Source organism: Nomia melanderi, chromosome 10, assembly GCF_051020985.1.
Source record: "Nomia melanderi isolate GNS246 chromosome 10, iyNomMela1, whole genome shotgun sequence".
NCBI lineage: Eukaryota > Metazoa > Arthropoda > Insecta > Hymenoptera > Halictidae > Nomia > Nomia melanderi.
This window is the reverse complement of record NC_135008.1, coordinates 10141364-10166548: the sequence shown is the minus strand read 5'-3', so window position 1 is coordinate 10166548 and position 25185 is coordinate 10141364. Positions and strand designations below refer to the sequence as shown.

At 33.7% G+C, this 25185-nt stretch overlaps 4 protein-coding genes across 14 annotated transcripts; 3 read left to right on the top strand and 1 right to left on the bottom strand.

The window, feature by feature from the left end:
* The first annotated feature begins 5926 nt into the window (after window positions 1-5926).
* On the top strand, window positions 5927-7674 carry LOC116429700 (male-enhanced antigen 1). Of its 2 annotated transcripts, none has more exons than XM_031982938.2 (4): window positions 5927-6072; window positions 6287-6510; window positions 6586-6657; window positions 6737-7674. In XM_031982938.2, exons 2-4 carry the CDS (start codon window positions 6334-6336, stop codon window positions 6950-6952), a joined length of 465 nt encoding a protein of 154 aa, XP_031838798.1. In that variant the 5' UTR covers window positions 5927-6072; window positions 6287-6333; the 3' UTR covers window positions 6953-7674. The 2 variants fall into 2 exon arrangements, with proteins under 2 accessions (XP_031838798.1, XP_031838799.1); XM_031982939.2 differs by having other exon boundaries at window positions 6008-6146.
* On the bottom strand, window positions 7647-13319 carry Gat-1B (GABA neurotransmitter transporter-1B). 9 transcript variants are annotated; one of them, XM_076371312.1, is made up of 14 exons: window positions 13245-13319; window positions 10666-10963; window positions 10372-10591; window positions 10203-10304; window positions 9874-10042; window positions 9662-9794; window positions 9457-9591; window positions 9279-9382; window positions 9001-9125; window positions 8803-8915; window positions 8608-8739; window positions 8326-8529; window positions 8087-8254; window positions 7647-8011 (listed from the first exon to the last, which is right to left on the bottom strand). In XM_076371312.1, the coding sequence occupies exons 2-14, from the start codon at window positions 10897-10899 to the stop codon at window positions 7910-7912; spliced, it is 1941 nt and encodes a 646-aa protein (XP_076227427.1). In that variant the 5' UTR covers window positions 10900-10963; window positions 13245-13319; the 3' UTR covers window positions 7647-7909. The 9 variants fall into 9 exon arrangements, with proteins under 9 accessions (XP_076227427.1, XP_076227425.1, XP_076227423.1 ...); XM_076371310.1 differs by having other exon boundaries at window positions 13111-13262; XM_076371308.1 differs by lacking the exon at window positions 13245-13319 and adding an exon at window positions 13097-13235.
* Window positions 13320-14897: 1578 nt separating this feature from the next.
* Window positions 14898-18884, top strand: RnrL (Ribonucleoside diphosphate reductase large subunit). Its single transcript, XM_031982911.2, has 11 exons — window positions 14898-15071; window positions 15392-15480; window positions 15629-15806; window positions 15882-16245; window positions 16326-16630; window positions 16709-16871; window positions 16977-17365; window positions 17458-17645; window positions 17758-18066; window positions 18162-18350; window positions 18450-18884. The coding sequence occupies exons 1-11, from the start codon at window positions 15035-15037 to the stop codon at window positions 18705-18707; spliced, it is 2469 nt and encodes an 822-aa protein (XP_031838771.1). The 5' UTR covers window positions 14898-15034; the 3' UTR covers window positions 18708-18884.
* Window positions 18885-19679: 795 nt separating this feature from the next.
* LOC116429691 (protein zer-1 homolog) lies at window positions 19680-24814 on the top strand. Of its 2 annotated transcripts, none has more exons than XM_031982913.2 (10): window positions 19680-20101; window positions 20412-20887; window positions 21195-21459; window positions 21560-21875; window positions 21962-22167; window positions 22256-22436; window positions 22534-22857; window positions 22938-23087; window positions 23159-23411; window positions 23534-24814. In XM_031982913.2, the coding sequence occupies exons 1-10, from the start codon at window positions 20040-20042 to the stop codon at window positions 23683-23685; spliced, it is 2385 nt and encodes a 794-aa protein (XP_031838773.1). In that variant the 5' UTR covers window positions 19680-20039; the 3' UTR covers window positions 23686-24814. The 2 variants fall into 2 exon arrangements, with proteins under 2 accessions (XP_031838773.1, XP_031838772.1); XM_031982912.2 differs by having other exon boundaries at window positions 22929-23087.
* The last annotated feature ends 371 nt before the right edge of the window (window positions 24815-25185 follow it).

Sequence of the window (25185 nt, the reverse complement as noted above, 5' to 3'; positions counted from 1 at the left end):
TCCGTCACTCGGCTGTCGTTCCGTTAAATACGGACAGATCAAAAGAAAAAAAGGTCGTTTCACGGGCAGTAGGAACGAAAGGGAAAGACTTTGTAGACTGGATCGGAAGGAGCAGGTGTCAGGAAACGATGGATCTAATTAACGAACGCGACACTGCAGTTCCGACGAAATTAATTGGCCGCTTGACCCTTGCGTCAGTAACTCAGCATCCACTTTTAGATTTCGATCCATAGAATTCGTTACGTTTATTGTGATCCCCTGAGAATTTAACAAAATTCTTTTGGACCTCTATTTTCTGGACACTTTTACAATTGATACTTACAACTAAAAAAGTACATTTCAAAACATTGTAACACTAAACGTTAAATTAATGCAAACGTTAAGCTACCACGATTTGAGAGTTTAGCTACAACGTACTCTACCTTCTCTTCTGTTACAAGAGGCCTCTAAAACACTCGTTTACCTACATTTTTAGTATTATAATAATACAATAATTCAATATTTTATGTATAACAACAGTATAATTATTTCTTTATATAACAATATAATAATTTTCATTGGAACTGCGATTTCGAAGGACAATCAGTTGCTTAGAAAAATCGTTTTTTCCTGCATAAATCCAACATTGTTCGTGCCGGAACCATATTTTTGACCAAAATCTTAATGGACTCTTTCAGTTCCTCTCCTTTATTCCCATCAACAAATTGTTTCGTCGAAGATCCTTTCTCCTATCGCTTCACACCACGGAATCCTTTATCGAACAAGGATTCGTCAGACGCACCTGTTTTTGCACTTCTCGAACTACCAACCACGAAGAACGATCAGCGGTTATTGTTTCTTGTTGACACACGTTTGTTCTTTGTTGGCCGTTTTATTTGCGTGGCGTTCCGGCGCTGGATGTACGCTTAGGAGGCTAATTAGTTTCGATAACTTGGAGTAACACTCGGATAATGTTGTTATCTTGTATATCTTTTTTATATCGAACGAGTGTCCCACCGTAACTCAACCTTATTACCGTTTTCTACAATTCTCCATAGAAAAAGTAGTTTTTCCCGAGAGTCCTCGCTTGCATCGTGTTGGTAATGTGAAATCATTCGATTTTCCTTGTTTAGATTTTCTTCGTAGAGTATTCGATGCTATTATTCGCTAAGTATTAATTAACTTTTAGTAAGTTATCCAATGGATACTCCGAAATCTTCGGTGCAACGGTCACTGTATTAATATCGATCAAATCCCTTACCCTTGCTGCGTTCTTCGAATTCTTTCCGACCTAATAACTTTTTCGTTTCTTTTTACTTACGTTACTCATCGTTACGTTTGTTTAACATTTTGATATTCATGTTCACTCTTCCAAAAGTACTTTTAAGTTTGAGAGAAATAGACGAAGATCGTTTGCCAATCTGTATGTTTCTACTTTCTAGACATTGTTTTATATTTGTAGATAAATCGAGAACTGCAGCAGGGTTAACGATTCGATCAATGGATTCCCTTCGATCGTCCAAGAATAGAACCTTCTAATTGTTTCTAAGAGACAACTGTTCGAGATTACCGATTCGATCACGTTCACAATTTTTCAACGTTCACTGATACGCTTTTCGAAGTCGTCATCCGTGAAAAGTCGCATCTCCCCATCGCGAAACACCACATCGTTCTATCGTTCTCTTTTTTTTTCCATCCATTCCGTCACGTTACGCGATTCTTCGGTGGAGGTTGAAGACCTGCCGCCATTTTTCCAGTCCCCTGGTAAATACCATCATCGTACGCCATTTTATTTATCTTCTTGAGAAACTAACAATGATTGTCGTCATCAAAGATATTTTCGTCCTCGCGTCGGGTGCAAATAAAATGTCGTTTTGGAAAAATCGATCCGTTTTGGTAACATTGTAACTACCTTTGTCGAAAAATGGTCATTAGTGTAATTCCAGAGGTGTGAAGTGTTCAATGGTTTTCAATGACACATAGACGACATTTTTTAAAACTAATTTAATGAGAAATCATACATGAATCAAGAAATAAAGTTATTTCAGTTCCTTACACATCCATGCATTGTAGAAAGCTTAATATTGTGTCTCAAATTTTACAATTTTTGCTGTAGCAAATTGAATGTTGACTCAGGGTCACCTCTCGAGTGTAAAAGGTTAATTATTTTCTTACGAAACGATCAACGAAAAATTGAAATCATAAATGAAAAAGATATCAATTGTAATTGTATCAGTTTTTTTGTATTAGTAATTATATCAGTATACATTCGAATTGGACAAATTATTTTATTAGTTATCTAAAAAGATCCAATAATTTTGAATTCAATAATGAAGTATTGAAATGATTCGCAGATGAAGTTAGCTACAACGTTACCTTATTAACCAAATGATTTTTTCGAAAAGAACATTCCTATTTTTCATTCGAGAGCTTTTCAAGCGAGAATGATTTGATGATGACGAACGTCGTCAGTTCCCGCACATTCACGACCACGTAACGATGTAATATAAGTGTATACGAAACCGCTTCTACCTCAATCAAGACAGCAACAACACGCACACACAATTTTACCTGCTGTTTCAAAGTAAATATCCTGTGAGTTGATTCCAGAATTATTCGTTTCGCGGAATAACAATGGAAAGAAGATCTTCTCTTTTAATGTTAATTAGCATAATTGATTAGTGTAATTTTAACCATCCACGGGGAAGAATTCCCGCGGCGTGGGAAACATTTATTTTCTATTAAAAAGTGTTAATTAGGGACTAAGAAAGATTAATCGAACGCTTTCTATTTTAAAAAGATTCTCTTTTCATTATTTTCCTTTTTTTGTTTGGAAGTTTAGTGTCGCATCAACGGCTATGGTTACTAGCGACGATAATCTGTTTTGTTTTTTCTTGAGAAATGAAATTTCTTTTGATTCCTCGATGTTACTGGAACAAAATTGAACGAATCTTCCTTCCATCCTTATTTCATACAATCTGTAGTTTGGATAATGTATCGAAGGACGTTCTTTTTTGAAGCGCATTGTACATACATAATAACATTGAGTAAGTAAGTATGTATGCTTGTATAATATGTTGTACGGTTCCTTCATAGTTTTCCTTTCTCGTGTTCCGCAAAGTATTATTTTTCTACTGGAACGTCCACGATAATGGCGCGTTTTTATTTGTTCTTTATTATGCACAGGGTGAGTCGAAATCCGTGAAACAATCGGCGGGTTAATTCAACATCCCTAATTCTACCACGTTCATCGTATTAGTATCATAATTTTACTAAAATAAAATATCTTAATTTCTATACTTGATCCGCACCAGATTTTAGCGTTTGCTTACGTTCCTATTCGTGAACGTATATAATTCACTTTTATACCAATTGTTCATATTCATCATAGTCTAGTAACGAATAAACTATCCTCGTTCGATCTAATATAACTTTCAGAATATTATCAGAACGATTCCCCGAAAAGTGTGCGAAGATTAAAGAAACATTTATTCTTAATTTCAGATAATATTTAAACATTCAAATATTTATACATTTGATTTTGAAACGTATAATTAACCCGTTCAAGTATCGCACTGCGAATTCCGTTTCACCCTGTACGCCACGTAACCGAAAGAGAAAACTAAACAATCAAACCACGGGCAATAATATGCATTATTATACACCTAAATATATAGTAGAGATATAAAACGAAGAGCTATAGCTGCCGTGAATGAAATATATCAGATATACTGATCTCCCTCACCGACCTCCTTTCTCCGTCCTATCCTCCCCCGGACCCACCTTCAACCCTCCACGCTACAAACCCGAAACAGACAAAACCGAGTATATGTAAATACAAATCGTTTATATTTATTTATTTATGTTTCTATGCGCTGGACGCGTCTATGTTATACGCAGTTGCAGATTAATCAATACTATTCCTATTCATAACGAAAGAGTACACTCATCTTTTCAATATGAAACAAAGCATATATGATATAAAATCTATATCCGTATATATATGTAAATAGGTGTACGCATACAGCTACATACGTATATACACAGATTGACGGATAAAATATATATATACGTAATATTAAGGAGTACTTGTTTAGATCGTAAGCTGAGCCCCGAACTCGTCGCCCCGCGACGCGACACCGATTCGGCATACAAAAGGGAAAAATCTAAATAAATAATTCAAATTGATTAAATGAGAAATAAATGTGTACTGTACACAACGGACGGGAAACGTATGTAAGCGAGACAACGCATCGAGAGGGTGTTTCACGCGGTGCGCGCCGATCAGTTCGAGTTCCTTCTCCATCGCGGATGTGAGATCCGACGTCGAACGATGATATCGGCGAAGGAATCGAGGATCGACGGTCTTATTATTGGGCATTTCTTTGCTTCTCGACACGGAAAACACTTTGAGCCGGGGCGAAGGTACGGCCGTACCGCTTCCGAACGAATGAAAACACGTTGATGGTTCTCTCCGACGTTGTCCTTTCGTTCGTTTCTTCGAGCATGGCCGATGGAACTTGCTCAGGCGAGAAACAAGGAAAACGATTGATGTTCACGAACATCAGGAACGTTCTTCGAAGTGAAACGAGTCCACGGAACGCCCTTCGCTCCGACCATTCCCGCAGATTTCGCGTCGATCACGCGTCGATCCTCGCCGTCGACGCAAACCCGGCGAAATCGGTCGCCTCCTGGTTGCGTTCGATCGGAACTACGCGGAGAGGAGGCTCGCGCCGCGGACCCGACGCGACACGGTGGTTACCAGTCTTTATTTTTATTTCTATTTTGTTTCTAAGTTCAAAAAATTACGAAATTTACGTTAACGATTGTACGAGATGCGCGAGACTGAGGAAAAGCGGTTGAGCGAACGGGGACACGGGGGCACCGGATGCTGAGATGGTGAACCCCCAGCGTGCATGGTTGCAACTGCGGTTGCGTTTCCTTTTTTTTCCTACTTTTTTTCCTTTTTTTGGTTCTTTTGTCTCGTGCATACGAAACAGTACACTCCGCGTTTATCGTAGAATTGTTTTATTTATGCGAGAGACAGTGTGCGCGCCTGTGTGACCGTATGAGTGAGTTTTCGAACGCGTCCCGATCGCGATTTTTGGTCGCGCTTCCGGTGATCTTTTCCCTGCGAGATTTTCTGCGGGGAAATGCACGTGTGGATGAGAAAACGGGACTAGTTTGAGGATGCCTGTTGCGCGAGAGAGGATGACTGAGAGCGTGAACGGGAAAAATGGTGGAACGGGATATGAAAGCGAAGCGAGAAGACGTGCCGCGGAAGCGGAAAAAACGCGAAACTCTGTCATCGGAACAAGATGCTGAACGCGGACACGTGAAACGGGGAACGAATGGCGACGAAACGCAGATACTTGCGATATTTCTTTTTGTTTTCTTTTCTCCTTTATTTTCCGTGCGCAAACGAGGTGGCAGGGGTTCGTGCTACGCCGTTGAGTGTAACTCACCCTTTTTTTGTTTGTATAAAAATTAATCGAAATTTAATTAGACTATTAATAACTGTTCGATTACTGTAAAACGAGAAAACTCTACCATTAATTATAAATTACAGAAAAATCATAACGTGAGCTCGTTACTTGGCTTGTACCCTTCGCGCTTGACGCGATCCTCTCCTTTCCCAAAACGGTTATTCTTTAATTGATGGAAAATTGACATTTATATTTTATACGGGTTTTTATTTTAATAGGAATGCATTTCTTTTTATTGTTTGCACAATATGAACCCCGATATTATTGTGTAAAGATATGTAATTAGATTCATTTTTAGTGACATGTTTATGTATTTATTTATTAAACATTTTAGGATATTTTTCATTATTTATTCGTTAAATGTACTTGTTATTTTGCAAATTTTATGGTTGCGGAAATGAAGATCCTTCTGTTACATTTTCAAATATATTACGAATGAAGTATGAACATGATTTATTCTTGATAAAAATTCGTGAACATCATAAATCGTCGGTAATATAGAACGCAGAACAGAAATGGTAGTGACTCCACCGAACCGTTGGTAAGAAATCCCGTAGGATAACGTTGTTTGTATCGTATCCTATGCTGTGTGCAGAAACGATCAGCTGTGAGTTGTCAAACGATTGTATTTTTCACAACTTTCTAATACTTTTAATTTAGTTGCCTCGAAATATTTATACTGTAGGTTGCTACCATAGTTAAACTTTTAATTGTTTCATGTAAAAAATATTTGATGAGTTTTAATGGAAAAAATGTTGTAAGATCTAAAGCAAGGTTAAGGTTTTTCCACTGTATACTGAACATATCATATTTGTATTTAGAAGTGAAATAAGAAACACTATTAATACTAAGAAAAAAGTAATGCACAATGTCTCCTGACCCAACACAACAACCAATTGAGGAATCTTTAAATGCACCAAATGGACAATTTGATGTCAGAACTATAAATGAATCGGACAGTGATGATGATGATGTTGGAATGTCAGGATATGAACCCTTGTCTCAAGTACCTGTAGATAATGATACAATGTTATTTGATGATGAGGTAAATTATTCATTTATAATTATAATTTGTATACGTTAAACTCTTATACTAAATAACTGATTTGATATTTTTAAGGACGATGAATGGGTATCTAATAATGGTGAATCTAGTCAAACAGTACCCTTACCGACATTAGAATCACGTCATGTACGTAGTTGTGTAAATGTAAAGAATAATTGAATTGTGGAAATTTCTTTTATTAATTTTGCACATACATTTTTTATAGGATTCTTTATCTGAAACAATTGAGGTTTGGTCATCACCGCATAATCGATCAAACATAGACATGGATGCAGATAAGATCAACCAAGTGAAATCTATGATGGCATCTTTTACTTTACCAACTACAGCTATTCCTGAATGGGCAAATACTATATCCGAAGATCAGTGGAAAGAACAACTAATTGGACGCATTAAGGAAATGCAAAATAGGGAAAAATAAGTTTAAATATTTGAATCAAAATGTTTATATGAGAATGTATATGTGATTTATTGTAAGCTCAGACATTAATTTTTCTTCATTTCTTCTGTCTTCAAGTTACAAATTTAAATAACTCATTAATATAAATGAGATGCCATTATTTTATTTTTATAGCGGATCTTATTTAAAATGTATTTTTTTAAATTAATTTCTTTAAAAATGATTATCGATTTTAATTAATTATGGTTGTCAAACACAATCATGTTTTTGTAAATTATAAGATTCTTCTCGACAGGGAATCGAATCTGCGAATTCGTTTATACATATTTCACTAAGTACTCAAAATTAAACTTTTGCTTAAAAATATGTCCTCAATCATACGCAAAGATTATTTATTTACTTAAATAATATTTATTTTCTGGCATATAAGTAACTTAATAAATTTAGAAAAAAGTTTCTTAGTTTACATTAACAAATGTAACAGAAAAAAAATATTAATTAATTTCAACAATTTTCGTAGAGAATATATTTTTTTTCTCCATCGATTAGTTGTTGCGCCGAATCGGTATCAAACCTACAGAATTATTAACATATGCTTAGTTTGAAGCATAGATGTTGGGTAATTTCATATATATTTTGGATAAGATCTTTGCTGTGTATTATAGATATGATACACTTCAGTGGTACAGATTAGAAAAATCAGACAGTATGTGAGTTACAAGAAAATAAAATTATTTATTTTATCTTAATTGTACACTAGATGTAAAAATAGTAATTCCTTACTTTTACTATAAATTTGTACCTTGTCGTTGTCGATGAATTTCATTTTATACAAACACTTTTTATTCGTTATGGTAAATGATTACATGATTATGCGATATGGTACTGTTCAGTATATGAAATTATGCTTCTCCACAGTCATACATTGAAATAATACTCATGCATTTTAATGGTCATTGAACAAAAGCACAATAACACTTATAATTCGAGGTCTCCCTTACTAGCGGCAGCTTCGGTTAGTTTCAGTTTTCTTCGTAAAGTGGCAACATCGTCTTCTATTCTTATTAATTTTCGAAATTTCTGAAATGCACCATTAATAATCATAAGATCACAGGGTTGAAACATCAGAGCAACGCGATCTTTTCAATTTCACACCTCGGAGGTAGTTCCTGATGTTGTGCACCAAATGTAGATCATATACCCTGGGATACACATCATCGATGAAAGGCCGCAAAGCCATCCTAACACGTGACTCCACAATGGATACTCGTATGTAAGATATTTTACAGGGACAAACTTAATTATGTTGAACGTGAAAACACCCTGATCGTGAAATTTCCTTTTATCATCACAATATCGAGAATAACAAATGTACATTTAATAGAATATCTCACCACACATATGAGAGGAGTAGTAAACGTCCAGCATATCTTCCACCAGCCGCAAGGGTAATAACCGATCATATCTCGAATACCATCGTAAAAACGATTCACGCCAAACGCCCAGGAAATTGATATACACTCGAAGAATATTAAGAACAGAAGACAAAATCCACTTACTGCGTATGAATCCAAAAGTTGAAATATATACATTCCTCCCTGAGAATGTTAGGATTACATATATTATTGTAACCGTTTGATTTATTTCGAGATTTACAAGTTTTGTTAGATACCTACCTCGGTAACACAGCTGAGGCCAATGAAATACGAAACGAGGCATACAATCGCGATGAACAGTTCTTTTCGTTTTCTCAGAAGATGCGGCCATTCGTCTACCGCGGCTGTTATAAAGCCTTCCATTGTACAAAACTATAAAACACAGTAATTGGTCGTAATCGTTGATGACAATTGTGTCAAAGTATTCTTAATTACCTGGCTATCTAAACCGATAAGTATAAGCATAAAAAAGAACAAGCAGGACCACAAGGAAGACCCTGGTAATTCTAAAACTGCTGAAGGGTAAACCAGGAAAGCCAGCCCTGGACCTGTTGTCAATGTAATCACAGAAACAGAAAAATCAAAGTTGAAATACAGGGAACACTATTACTTAATTGAGAATAAAACAATTACCAGACGCAGCTACATCCGCAACAGGTTTTTGTTGTTCGTAAGCCATGAAACCGACCACGGAAAAGATAACAACACCACTGAGCATACTCGTACAGCAATTCACTGTACAAACAATTAGTGCATCCCTGAAATAATAAAGACCCATAAAATTATTCAGTGTTTCCCATTGCAAATAAATTCTACATCAGTAATCGGTTTATTCGTTTTTATAGCAACTAATTATTTATTTTTGAAAATGTATAATAAAATGATTACAAGAGTAATTTAAAAAAACATACTTGTAAACATTATTATTAAACTTATTGTAACTTCCTAGTGCTGCTAACGCACCAAGACCCAACGCGTAAGAGAAAAATATTTGCGTCACCGCATCTATCCACACCTACAAACGTTTAATTGCGTTACATGACGAGAGTATGATACAAAATAAATTAGGAACAATTGATGCTTCAATACCTCTGGATCGCTCAATTTTGAGAGATTCGGCGTTGCATAATATCTCAAACCTTCCATTGCACCCGGTAACGTTAATCCTCTCACTAACAGTACCGCTAGCAAAGCATACGGGAACAGCGATGTAAAATAAACGACCTAAATAGCATTTCCGATTAATAGTGTACACAGTTAACTTTTTAGTAACATATGATTTCATTTGGTATACTTTTCCAGTCCATTTTACGCCTTTCCAAATGCAAAAGTAGCACATGATCCAAACAATGGCTAATGTACCCGCTAGTTCCCATCTTATAGAGCCAATATTCTCTACGCCATCAGAAATTTGAAGGGTGCGTCTCCTTTCCGATAAAAAAGCAAACCAGCCCAGTGTTATTTCTATTAAAAATTCAGACCGTAACATTCCTTTTATTAACTTACTCCCAAAATTCCTTGACCGGGTCCTTCATTAAGGTGTGACTTAAGTTGCCAATCGAAGTGGCGCATATGGTGTCGTTGTCATCAGGCCAACACACTGTTTCTGCACGTTCTGTAGGGGTGAAACAGAACCGTGTATTCCACGAATTGTTGCATGTTCTCCATGGCAAATCTACAGGATCAGTTTATCTTTCTTAATAAATAAAAAATAAATTAATCATTGGATCGTTGGGCGCTGCGAGTCTTATTTCTAAGACAAAGAGGAAAGAAAGGTATTACTAGTTGTAACTAGTAATCCATCGTGCCGTATTGAATTAAGAGAGTTTCCATACCGATTCGTAACGACAGTAACAGGTAAAATAGTGCCCACGCCAAGATAATGATGTAATATATGTTCATCCAAAAGGAGATCACGCAGGTGGCGTATCCGGTACCTGTGTTTAAACGATGAGCGGATTATACGCTACTCCGTTAACTCGATAATCCACTAAGAATCCAAACCTTTGAAAAGTGGAGCTATCTTGAAAACACCCAATCCGCCGATGGTCATCATTTGTCCCAAAGATAATTCCATTAAAAACATAGGCACTCCGGCGAGCGCGAGTGCAATGAAGTAAGGAACCATGAAGGCGCCGCCGCCATTTTTGTAGCAGAGATAAGGAAATCGCCATAGATTTCCTAAACCTATCGCCAATCCTACTACCGACAGGATAAACTCGACCTAGAAGAAGATACCGATGACTGTTTCTGTCCAAGTTATTCATCTATCCGTGGAGTTTACACGCTGGAGTTCACCTTGCTACTCCAAATCCCTCTGTCTGGCAACGTTTTAGGTTCCTTGTGGACGGTTGATTGCAAGCACTGTATTGCCTCGAAACGAAAATCCTGTTCCTTGCCGCCATTCGTGCTTTTCAATGGCGGTTCAGCGAACAAAGCTTTCAATTCCTGGACGGGGTTCACGGATTTGCACGGCAGAGGACTTGTGGACCTATCTACCTTGGACGTTTTGGCTGATCCGCTCGAAGACATTATCTTTTTATCGGAAACGCAAGTTCGATTAGATTCACATTATTCTATTCGGCCTCGATTGAATCTGCAAACGAAATAGTTTCCTTTGCGGGAAGACCACCTGGGAGATCATCGGCACTGCTATGCCATTCTAATGAGTTTGAACCCGAATTATTCAATTGTCTCTCGACGGTAGGGAGATTAAATTGGGTCAGAAAAAGTGTTACGATGCAACGATGAGTTCGTAACAAGCAATAGGTGAAAGATGACGCGATCATTATTGAAGAACTTTACATGTCCAGGCGGTCATCATCGTTACGTGAGACACTTCAGCGCAAGGGTCTTGATGATGATGGATGATAGACAACGAGCCACTTCCGGGAATCACGTTTGTCAAACGTTGTTCCCATCGGGCAACCTCGTCCTATTTTAACCCTTTGCGGTCGTATATCTGCTTTTATTGTTAGCCACCAAAGCTCTTTTACTATTCCGGTCGTGTGTCTGCTGTCACCGTGACAAAGAACAATTCTGATCGCCTATCACGTCAAGTTATCACGTTTTCAAAATACACGGATTTATATTGTTGTATTTCAACACTAAATGTACCATGCCGGATCAGATGACCGGTTTTAAAATTTGATTTGAAATTAGGTATTTTCTTTTGTTCATTTAATTTTACATCGATTCTTATATTGTCCAATTAATCAGTTTTTCAACTTTTGCCTTTCTTTTCGTTTCTGTTTTCACTGTCTGGGTAGAGGGAAAATTATCGCTGTTAACGATCAAGATTGAAATTTTAGGAATTGGAGAATCTACCTATGATAAAGCAACGAATTTTGTCCTTCTGAACGATCCTTGCAGATGATATAGTTACAAAACATTTAACATTGTTACCGGTCAACCGCGGACAGCAAAGATCAGCAAATACCCTAAAGACCCACTACGATTTCAAGTGTATTTCTTTTCCCCTTGCCAATAATTGTCCAATTGTCGACTATCTATTTTAAAAGACCTAAACCACAAACCAATAACGCCAAGGGAAAGAATAAACGTCCACATTTTCTGGAAAAACACTGTAAAATAAAATATTATTCTTTTAACTTCGTTTGCGCTGTAATTCGTTCAGACAGTATTGTTAAAAAACATATATTCAAACTGAAAAACCAAAGTAAGAAGACACCAAACCGTTCATTTTCCTAATACAGGCTATCGAAAGTCAGGACTTGATATTGATGAATGTTTCAAAAGATACCACCTAACGAAGCGCTATAAAACCTAATACAATTAATAACATAATAATTTAAGAAAAGTATGAAAACCTATATTATTGTATCAAATTTATCTAAAGTTTTAGTCTTGCATTATGTTACACCTGTCCATAGAAATTAATTCTGACCAGCACGTCACTCTTGTATAAAATATATACGACCGCGAAGGGTTAAATTAACCATCGATAAAAGAAACGATGCCATTGGATATCGTCACGTGGAGCAACGAACCACGATAGGCGCGCACCTCGTCACGATCGCGTCACGCCGATTTAAATTTTCAATTCGCTAGATGGATAGGAGAAAATTATTCATCCGTAGCTCTGTCGTTCCACCTTAAGTGCTCAATCTGTTGAGCTCGGTTAAGTGATCGCCGCCACTGTTCGCGAAGGACAGAAAAATCGACCATGTTTCACCTGTCGAACAAAACTTTCGAACCACCGTCAAATTCTCTAGAACGGAACAATTTACAACTTGCTACGCTTCAATTGTACGATAAGAGCAATTGGATTGTAACCGACTTGCACCAATAAAGATAAATAATATTTAGAACACATTCAATTAATGTTCCTATCAATTCGAACCTTTATACAATCGTAAATATAATTGAACGAGTCGTTATGTAATCTTTCAAATCGACGTGGCAAATAGCAACAAGATACTTTTCAGACTAAACATAATGCGCAGCTTATTAACACATGAATAAAAGATGAAGAAAACATAGAAAAGATTTCATCCTCATTCCTGGGAAGACCGAGCATCGATTTGCTCTTCGATCGATGCCAAAAACAGTGAACTCAAAAAGCATTCAACGTAACAATTAGATCCCGCACAGACTCGTAATACAAATCACTGATTAATTAGCAACTGACACTTCATTATCGAGATCTTGCCCGCGGATGAAAAGAGGTGGCCATTCTTTCGCCATGCTTTTCGAGCAATGTACGTACGTGCACAATCTTACGAGAGGTTTTCCACTGGACCGATAATACTTGTACCGATATGATAACCGATGGACCGTCGTGCGTAAGAAGAGAATTAAAAAAAAAAAAAAACAAACGAATTTAGAGTTACGGAACGTGTGTTGCGTGTGTCGACCTGCGTCGTAACGCTCACGGATCGTGCTCGCGAACAGCAGGCGTCGAGATTTCTGCTGTACCCTACAGATCTACCCCACAATACTGTTCAGTCCCCCAAGGCACCAACACACCTATCGTTTCATTCAACAAATTAGTGCCATAGTGTCACTCTATGTGAATGATAAGAGGGCCCCAAGACCACTAATAACCAACCGATTATGCTACACCAATGACTGCGAACAGGAAACATTTCATTTGTATATATCCGCTGTTGAGATATTCCCAAATTAGATCCACTGAATGAATTCTATACAGTACTAGATATTGTTTAGGGATAATTCTTTGGTAACATTAAAGATTACAATGCCATTTCAATTCGTTCTTTGCAATGTCTGTTCTCTTACGAAATTTCGGTAGGATGGATTTTGGTGATACTATTTTAGAAGTAGGTAATGAAATACTTTTTTCTTTATTAAAATCACTGCATCCGGGTTGCTTATAACTAATAACTGAGACTGTGGAAAGAAGTATCATGATATCGTTAAATTGTGGCTGTATTGACACTGACCGCACACGCAAGGACACTGACTGTTATATCTGTATTTTATGGTTGATGACATACGTTATTCGGAGAATAAAAAAGTAATTATGTTGCAAAAATATTGTAGCCTTTTCATTCGAAATTGTTTGGACTAGTCTACGAGGGCGCCTGTAAAGAGAAAAAGATACCAAACAAAGTTTTGAGTGGAATATTTATTGTAGTCGCGGATTATCAAATTATTGTTCTTTTATCGATCAAGTTTATCTTTTACTTGTTAAAATATTATATGGAAAAACAATTACTTTATAAATATGTATATATAATAAAATTCAAATTATAACAGATTCAATGGTTTATAACATTTATAGCATCTCGCCAAATTTTTTTAAATTTATACAATTCTAAGTATGGTACATATTTATCAGGGGAAGACAAATGCTGTATAGCAGTTTGAATTCAAACTACTAACGATATAAGTGTCACCGTCACGTGACCATATATAGTGATGTACTACCATAGATACGGTATATGAAGAGACATAACAACTAATGTAAAATTTTGTCATACGTTCTCGGGGGTACTAGTACCCCTTACCATTTTCAAGTCACGTTCTGTCATATCGACTAACGTTGGTTTTACATGGCGACGCTATAAGTGATAGAAATGAGAATAAAAAATATGTGAATTTTAAATGAAAATCAGTACAGAACTGCCGATATCAGAAATTCTGTATTCTTTGGATTGAACGTCGCAACGTGACGTTTCAGCAATAAAATAATGCAGAACAACGATTGACAAAAATTCAAACACAGTTAAACAAAAAGGTGAATAATTTAAATATTGTTCGCTTGTAATTATAGACATAATATAAAATAATCAGATAAACAATTACCACAACATAGCAAATGAACAGATTTCAATGATCTAGTTTTTATAAAAAATGAAAAATTCATTATACTTGGTCAGCTTCGATCATTTTGTCCGATGTAGTTTTCCTATTGATCGTGCTCTAAGCGTAGAGGGCAGAGAAAACCTCTGATTTTTTACACAGTCGATAATCCAGAACATGTAACACCGAGTCTCGTAAGCTGCAGCACCTATCTATATATGTGTCTATTTGGTCTATGCATATACTGCATCTGCCGTATTAGATACTTCCTCTTCGCGCCAAAACCGACTAACGACATAAACTGGTGGAACACTTCTGCGAGTACAAAGGATATTTAAAAGTATTTATTGCTAAAAGAATACTTTATCTTCATACAAAAATGGTTGGAAAGGGGAAAATGTTTGTAATAAAGCGTGGTAAGTGATATATGGTACAATCCATTAATGTAGTAGGTAGTAATATAAATAAGTTCAAATGCAAATGTGAACATGCTTCGATTTTGAGAATTCAGTTATGACTTATTGAAAGTACGCATAACTAAGATAAATAAAAAATCATTTCTAGTCAATTTAGAAAAAATGTAATTATTTAATTGCTACATAAGACAAAAAAATGTTCAATATTATTAAATGTATTTAAATTATGAACCTAAGAATTGCGTTGCTATTTTATAAAATTAAATTTATTTCATCACCAATACAAGTTTTTGTGACATGAAATTAATTATTTTTTTTAGATGGACATAAAGAGGATGTTCATTTTGACAAAATAACGTCTAGAATTCAAAAATTATGTTACAACCTAGACATGGATTATGTGGACCCTGTAAGTTTAATAATTAACTGTTTATCAGTCATTGTTAATTTCAGAAAGAAGTTATATATCAATGATGCACTTGTTTTTGCATACGTTATTGACTTAAAATCAGTGCATGTTAATATTTTATAAAATTTTTGTTTAATTATTTTTACAGTCTGCAATTACTTTTCGCGTTATTAGTGGATTATATTCAGGGGTTAGTACGGTTGAATTAGATAATCTTGCAGCTGAAACTGCTGCTACTATGACTACCAAACACCCAGATTATGCTATATTAGCCGCAAGAATTGCAGTATCTAATTTACATAAGGAAACAAAAAAAAGTTTCAGTGGTACTTAATTTAATTTACATCATAAACTAATCATTATTCTAAGCTGGTTTCAGTGTTGTTTTATTTTATTTATAGAGGTAATACATGATTTATATAATGTAAGGGAGCAGTATTCAAATGAGCACAGACCTGTTATCCATGAAAAATACTATAATATTGTAAAAAATAATGCAAACAAATTGAATTCATCAATAATTTATGACAGAGATTTTAATTACAATTATTTTGGTTTTAAAACTCTTGAAAGAAGTTACTTACTGAAAATCCATGGAAAAGTTGTTGAAAGACCACAACATATGTTAATGAGAGTTTCAGTCGCAATCCATGGTGAGGATATTGAAAAAGCTATAGAAACTTATAACTTTTTATCGGAACGTTATTTCACACATGCATCACCAACATTATTCTCTGCATGTACTGTCAAACAGCAAATGTCGAGGTAAATGTATAATATATTATAATATAAAATATATTTCAGCATAATTTGATTTCATTATTATAAGTCAATGAATTTTTTAGTTGTTTCCTTCTGACAATGACAGAAGACAGCATAGAAGGAATTTATGATACATTAAAAAGATGTGCGCTTATTAGTAAAGCAGCTGGTGGTATTGGTCTCAATGTCCATTGCATTAGAGCAAAGGGAACTCCAATAGCTGGTACACTTGGCATATCCAATGGTTTAATTCCAATGATCAGGGTATTCAATAATACGGCTCGATATGTAGATCAAGGTGGAAATAAAAGACCAGGAGCATTTGCCATATACTTAGAACCATGGCATGCAGACATTTTTGAATTCTTGCATCTCAAGAAGAACACAGGTACATTATTGGTTAATTCATTTAATACTAAATACAATCTTCGCATTCTTATATTATATTTTATTGAACATTTCATAGGCAAAGAAGAAAACAGAGCAAGGGAATTATTTTATGCCTTATGGATTCCTGACCTCTTCATGAAAAGAACACTCGAAAATGGAGTTTGGACTTTAATGTGCCCTCACGAATCTCCTGGTTTGGCTGATGTATGGGGAGATGAATTTGAAGCACTTTATACACGGTACAGTCAATATAAAACTAATAATAACAAAATTGTTGAATACAACCAAACAAATGTATGTTACAACCTAATACATCTTAATCTTATTGAAGTATCCTTTTTTAGGTACGAATCTGAAAAAAGATATAAACGTCAAATTCCGGCAAGAGATTTATGGACTGCTATTCTTGTGGCACAAGTAGAAACGGGAACTCCTTATATGTTGTACAAGGATCACTGCAATCGAAAATCAAATCAACAAAATGTAGGAACGATCAAGTGCAGCAACTTGTGCACAGAAGTTGTACAATATTCTAGTCCAAGTGAAGTTGCAGTATGCAATTTAGCTTCGATTGCTGTCAATATGTTTGTGAATTCTGCTACTAAATCTTTTGATTTTGAGAAACTCCGAAACGTAACCAAAATAGTCACTCGTAATCTAGATAACGTAATTGATATCAATTATTACCCAATTCCAGAAGCAAAGACGTCTAATATGAGGCATAGGCCTATTGGTATGTTCTTTTTCTTTTGTTTGTTACATATAAATATAAAAGAAAAATATATTAAATTGTTCAACGATACTTATTTTAATGTTACGTTTCAGGTATTGGAGTACAAGGACTTGCTGATGCATTCCTTTTAATGCAGTATCCATTTGAAAGTGAAGAAGCCCAAAAACTTAATATTCAGATATTTGAAACATTATATTATGGTGCTTTAGAAGCAAGTTGTGAGCTTGCTATGGAAAAGGGTACATACGAAACGTATGAAGGTAGTCCAGTTAGTAAAGGAGTAAGTATTTTATCAAGTTTATAAAATTAAATCTAATTGGTTTAATATGATTATAAAGTATAATCCAACAAACAGAAAAGAACATTGAAAAAAATAGCAATAAATTTTTCAGATTCTGCAGTATGATATGTGGAATGTTACACCTACTAATTTATGGAATTGGAGTACATTGAAAGAAAAAATTGCGAAACATGGAGTTAGAAATTCTTTATTAATTGCACCCATGCCAACAGCTTCTACGGCACAAATTTTAGGAAATAATGAATCGGTTGAACCTTATACTAGTAATATCTATACAAGGCGAGTACTGTCTGGAGAATTTCAAGTCGTGAACCCTCATTTATTACGAGATTTAACTGAAAGAAATCTCTGGGATGAAGGCATGAAAAATGAAATTATAGCAAATAATGGTTCTATTCAGGTTAATACCTTCAAATTCTATTATTATATTGCTATCTGCTATCATATCACATTTATTTTTACAAGTTATATAATAATGTTATTCGTATCAAATAGGGTATAGAACGTATACCAGAAGATATGAAAATGCTTTATAAAACCGTTTGGGAAATACCACAAAAAGTAATCTTAAAAATGGCAGCTGATCGCGGTGCTTTCATAGATCAGTCACAGTCATTGAATGTTCATATAGCTAAACCAACGACTGAAAAGTTAACTTCGATGCACTTTTATGGATGGCAAATGGTAAGCTGATAGAGATATACAAGAATCCAAAAATGTCAACCTGAATGTTAAATATCGATTGATTTGAGTTCTGTTCATATTATGTCGTTCTATTTACAGGGATTAAAGACCGGTATGTACTATTTACGAACAAAACCGGCAGCAAATGCACTTCAATTTACAGTTGACAAATCAAAATTGCAAAATACCAGCATTACGTCGCTTAACCAGTCAATTAATTCTGTAAAAGAAAATGAAGATGAATCTACTTCTGTACAAACAAATGAATGGATAAATATTCAAAGTAACGAAGAAATGGATGCTATGCTTGTGTGTTCCCGCGAAAATGGAGATAATTGCATATCTTGTGGATCTTAAATTGTAATCTCTTAATCTAGTATACATAGTACTTAAATTGAATCTTTTTTACTTAGAAATAAAATAAATTTAAAGCATTTTAAGATTTTGTAAGTATTATATTTAAAACATTTATATTGATGTGTAAGTTTTGAGACGCTTTAAAATAAACTATTTTATTGTTTGCCTTCCACTGTATTGTATCGTCAAAATTCTTAGTATTTGTCAATTGTGAAGTTATTGATTAATATTATTTTATAAAATAAAGATAAGTACGATGAACAACATTTTTACAATTGAAAAATAAATAAAATATTTTGAAATGATATCCGAGTTCGATATTTTTATTACAATATATTTCTCTTATGATTCATCAATTTGCTTTCATAATGCGTGGTAACTGTGAGAATATAGATAGATATACATTCAAATTACTAATAAAACATTGTTTAAATTACTATCTAGAATGTAGAGCTTTACAAAGAGCTAATGTTCCCAGGTAATAGTTTTCGATTTTTATAAATAAGCAGTGAACACAAAATTAATAGATTAGTAAAATACAATCGACGATAGGGATTATTAGATTTCTTAACTATACTGATAAATTCCACTAACAATGCAGAAATAAAATGATTTTCATACATTTAAATTCCATTACATGGAAGTTCGTATGAGAAACGTCGTGCCATCTGATGATAACAATAAAGTACTAGTCAATTTCAATTTTACAACTTTTACGGATCTTAAGTCTGTGTTAAAGACTATTATGTGTTCTTTAATATGTTATTAAAATTCTAACATTAAATAAAAACTGTACAATAGATAAACATTAATCTTATCATTATAAGATAATTTATCGAATAAAGTAACACCAAGAGAAAAAAACATTAAATAATTATTATGGTTTTGTAAAAATGACGAGATATAAATACTACATATGTATGTATGTATGTATGTATGATGTATGTATGTATCTATTACACTATATGTGTACTATATCATTGAGTATCACGTGATAAGAGAAAGCTTTCATAACAGCTGGCGACACTTAAATTGCAGAGAGAACAGTTATATATTTTGACTGTTAGTTATGCAGAATATCATTGTTCTAATATTGAAAAACAGCACAGTGTTGTCGTTAGATTCTTAATTTTTCTCACTAAAAATAAAGGACTCTCTTAGAATACCTAAATAAACGTTTTCAAAAACGTGAAGTTTATTTTTGGAGACAATACCAGCTTATTAACGGGTTAAAAGTAGTGTCACTTGATTCATAATTTAGAACTCTCTACAAAACAGGTTCATCGGCAAATTATAGGACAATGATAATAGCTGTTGCATTCTACACGCTACATGCAGTCGGGTATTCAGGAACAACGTCACTACGTTAGTCAAGTGAAATGTCAAAATTCCAAGTACGGATACATATATAGTTGCGCACCAATTCGTGTCGGATGAATTTCGTGACCGTCTAGAAGCGTAACTACTTACATACGTTTATTTTGAACTTATTTAGTGAGTGATTCGTCATCATACCAATTAAACGTATATCGATTTTGTTATTCGACAACAAAGGAAGGAAGATGTAAATAAAAAAGACACTTTGCCGTAGCGATTTTGAGTGCTGAGGGCTCAGCTGATGCGTTTTGACAGTTGAAATTGCATAATTGTTGCTAGTATCCTCTTATGAACCTTTTTACGCAATTTTTGTAAATTTCCGTACAGAATGGCGGATATAGATGACTTCTCCCGTTTAGATGAATTTGTTGGTTCGGAAACTCTAACGGAACTTTGTTTCAAAGTGATCTGTAAGAATTTGGATATTATTTCGGTAAAAGAGGAAGGAGAAAATGAAGACGCTTTACGAACTCTCAGAAAAGGACTAATCTTGCCAAGCGAAATATGTAACAAACTGGTCGAATATGTTCTACGAAACGAAACTGTGGAATTTCATGATGAATTTTTTAACATATTTCGGGATACATCAAGAACTAAACTGAAATGTGTCAAAGTTGTAGGATCTAATATGACTGACCACTCGGCACAGATTTTAGCTTCTCATAAGCTTGTTGAATTGGAACTCGTAGACTGCCCTCGTGTAACAGAGCGTATTATAGAATACATAAACGATAATGCAGAGAATTTGCAAAGTTTAACGTACCGTGGAATATATTTACATCTTATTATTCCAAATTTTTTTGGTAAGCCTGCGGCTCACTATTTTCTTGGTAACTGTCATAGTTAAACAGCTGAAAGTAGTTTAAATCGAGTATAAATCTAATCTACAAATATCTTTTAATATTAAATTGTACATTGTATACGTTAAAATTAATATTATACTTTTTTACCTGTGATGTTGTAAAATGATTTAAATCATTGTCTGTTTTATAAATTTCATATACTTTTATCTTATTATGTTTTATAACTTATTTATATTAATGACTGAGAAAAACTAAGGTAAACTTCAAAATATATGAAATTAATATAAACAAATTTTTTCATCATTAGAATATCAGAAACGAGGATACGTGTTTAAGATACCGAATCTAAGAAGTCTGGCTTTACAATTTGTGGAAACTCGTATGCCAAGGCATGCTTCGCTTTTGGCTGGAATGCCCAACTTAACACATTTAGATCTATCTAATAATATTATAGACAGTTTTGAGTTTTGTAGCTTATTCCCTAACTTAAGATCTTTAATTTTATATAATGTCAGAATTAATAGGCAAACGAAAGCTTTCATTGAAAGCATTGGTTGTTTAACAAATTTAAGGTATTTAATAACATTTTATTTATTTTTATAGTAGTACAATATAAAATGTAACATTTGAAATTGAATATCTAATACTGACATTCTAATATATTACAACTAGGCACTTAGATATTTCCCAATGGAACCCTACATATGGAAAATTTGATAATCCCATTACTCTAGAGTATATAGTATATAGTTTGCCACAATTAACTTCTTTGGATATTAGTGGTACAAACTTAGCAGGAGTACATAAAAAAGATTATGAAGAAAAAGCATTGAAAAACTCTTCCTGCTTCGAAGTTGATGACACAAGCAATAATGAGCTTTGCGATATACCAGGTCTTGCTTCTAGAGTAAACAGACCATTACAGTTCTTAGGGCTCTATGCAACAGAGAATGGAGCATGTAGACGTCAAAATATACCAGCGAAATTGGTAAATGACGATAAACAGTATTACATAGTGTTTGTACTTGCTGCCTTGATCACAAGGTATTAAATAATTATATTTTTTTATATCAGATTGCAGGGGATGCAAATGAAGATCAAATACTGGTAGCAGCCAATGTTTGCATGAATAATAAACCTGGTTTATTATTAAAAGTGCTGAATGATCTTTATCATGTATATCGGTATGAAAATTGTCGTAGAATGGATCAAGGTCTTTGCGTAATATTAGATGCCATGGAAAAACATCTAGAAGAAAAATATATACAAATATCGGGAAGGTATTTTTATAATCAAATTATAGTATAACTTGCATACTTAAAAGTGTAAGTTCCAAGAAATTAATACAAAATACATGTTTTTTTATAGTGCAACATTGTTTTATGTCGTGAAGATTTTCATTGTACACAGAAAAAATGAAATTGAACCAAGATTGAAGGAAAGAATTGTTCGTATTCTGCTTGCTGCAATGAACACTTATAAAGATGAAGAAACTATGATGCGTAATGGTTGTCTGACGTTAAGTCAATTTCGTATACCACAGGATGTTGTATGTATAAATTATTTGAATGAATAATGTCTAATTTTTATATTCATAGTTTCCTAAAAACTAAAAATATATTTTTTTTCATATTATGCTTTGAAAGATGTCGAATTATGAAACACTGGTGAAACTGCTTTTACATTCAGCCAAACATGCACAGCAAGAAGGTTACGTTCAACGTATTGGAATATTTCTTTTAAACAGTTTAGCGTGTCAAGTAACAGGCAGAGAGAAACGTTTACTAGGAAATCTTGGTTGCATCAAAACGATGCTTGAATTGATCGAGTATAGAATTAAATTTAATATATTCGATGATGTTTTGGAAGTAGCATGGTCAACTATGTGGAACATGACTGACGAGACCCCAATAAACTGTGAACGATTCTTTTATGAAAATGGCATGAAGTTCTTCCACGAATGTGTCAAGGTGCTACTTGCTAGTTTTCATGTTTATATAAAATTATGATTTTAAATAATACTAAATTTTGACAAATAAAGTTTGCACAGAAATACCGCAACCGAGAAGAATTACTGAAGAATATGATGGGACTATTGGGAAACGTAGCTGAGGTTCAACATTTGCGAGTACACCTAGCACAGCAGCAGAACATTAGCTTCTTTGCAAATCTATTACATTCTGACAGTGAAGGCATCGAGGTATTTTCATTGGATTAGATTTCAATAACAATATATATGTGTAATATTTAATACATGCCTTCTGTTTTTAGATACCTTACAATGCTGCTGGTATATTGGCTCACATAGCATCCGATGGCGTCAAAGCATGGACAGTTACAAGACCAAGTCGGGATGAAGTTCTAGAACATATGGTCGAAGCTATTCAGCAATGGGATATACGCACAGGGCGTAATATCAATTATCGCTCATTTTTACCTTTATTGCGTTTGTTGGATGTATATCATACACCACAATGCCAGCATTGGGCAGTGTGGGCACTTGCTAATCTCACAACTGTTTATCGTAAGTATATAAAATTAAATTTCATTCGATTACAAAATTATTTAATGATAGTTTAAGATTATATCTAAACAGAAATATACTTCAAGCAATTTTTACTAAAACTATAACTTTTTTTTCAACAGCTCATAAATATTGTACACTGGTTATAGAAGAAGGAGGTATTGAAAAATTAAATACTGTAATATCCGATCCAAGACCATATGAGAGTATTAAAGAACTTGCACACTCTGTAATTGATAATTGCTGTCATTACATTAGATCTACCAATAAGTAATCTATTGTTTCTGTTTTATTTTAAAAATAGAGGGTGGTATTTGGAGGACAAGGACAATATCATTGAAATAACATAGATTTCGTTTACTTAAAAGCGATCATTGAATTTGCTAAAAAATTATGGATTACTTGTTGACATCTAATACAGTTGAGATATAAGAGATTCTTATATTCTACCTGTGATTATAGTAGAAACACCATGATAATTTCAATGAAAAGTATAATTAATCAAAAATAATTTTAATTACTATAAATTCAAATGTAGCTTCGTTACAAGTAAAATATTTGCTATTTTTACTTCTGTACACACAAGTGTGAGTAAGATTATAATGTTGTAGTACTAAAGTACTAGTAAGATCATTCGTTGGGATGTAAATTTAAAATTGAATGAATGCTCAGCCTTACTTGCACTTTCATTATACGAACATTTCGTTGCATAATTTTATTTATTACATATTACGAAAAATTTCTGGAAAATCCGCGAAAAATATATTGCTGTATTCTTAATTATTAGGCCGATAAAAATATTTTTGATATTTATTATCAATCTTTATAAATACTATTCATGTTTAAACATGCTCTTGGTTTATGTACATAGTCACCTTGTATTATATACAAAAAAGCTAAACTAATATAACTGAAGTTTCTCTGTTTAGAAATGTCAATTATGAATTGATATTTGACATTTATGCTTATGTTAAGTTTCATGTGTTCTGTGTGGAATTCTGTGTAGATATGTGTATCATAAGTAACGTTTTTAATTGCCATTACGTTTCATTCTATGAAAAAACCTTAAATAAGAAGACACATTAGCTTAGTACATATCTAACTACAGATAAGAGTAACTAACAATGCGATATAAATTAGGTTTATGTATTTGTACATGTATACTGTTATACTTGAAATCTTTTTAAACAATAATAACTCTCAACTAAAATTAAGTGCTAAAACAAATATTACGTACAGACTTACAATAAATTTATATATTTTAGTTATTAGATTTGAGTAATTTCAATATGAAAAATTATACAAATTATTATCTAATGGATTGTTACTATAATCGTTATGTAATATTAACGTATGTGTGTAATAAATTTGCAGAAATCCTTAATACGTTTAAAGTATGACATAAAATTATATGAGACTGAATTGCGATTATTTTTTGTTCACCCTTTGCAGTCCTATACGTGCGTTCTTATAAGCGAAACAATTGGTATTAAATATTCGAAAGTAGAAAATAATAAGAAGCATTGATAATAACCAAAATGAAAAGTAATTTGTGAACAATAATTTAATATGACAATACTAGATTTCATTTTGTTTTTAATGAAAATCTAGCAGAAGTTATATGTCCGATATTGTGCTAATCAAATGTTTTAAACGACGATCGATTTGATATATATAACGTGATCCAAGTTCAAATGATCTACGTATAGTAAGGAGGTAAATTCTTTTAAAATATTAATTATGCATTAAATAAATAAAATTAATTTATTAATAA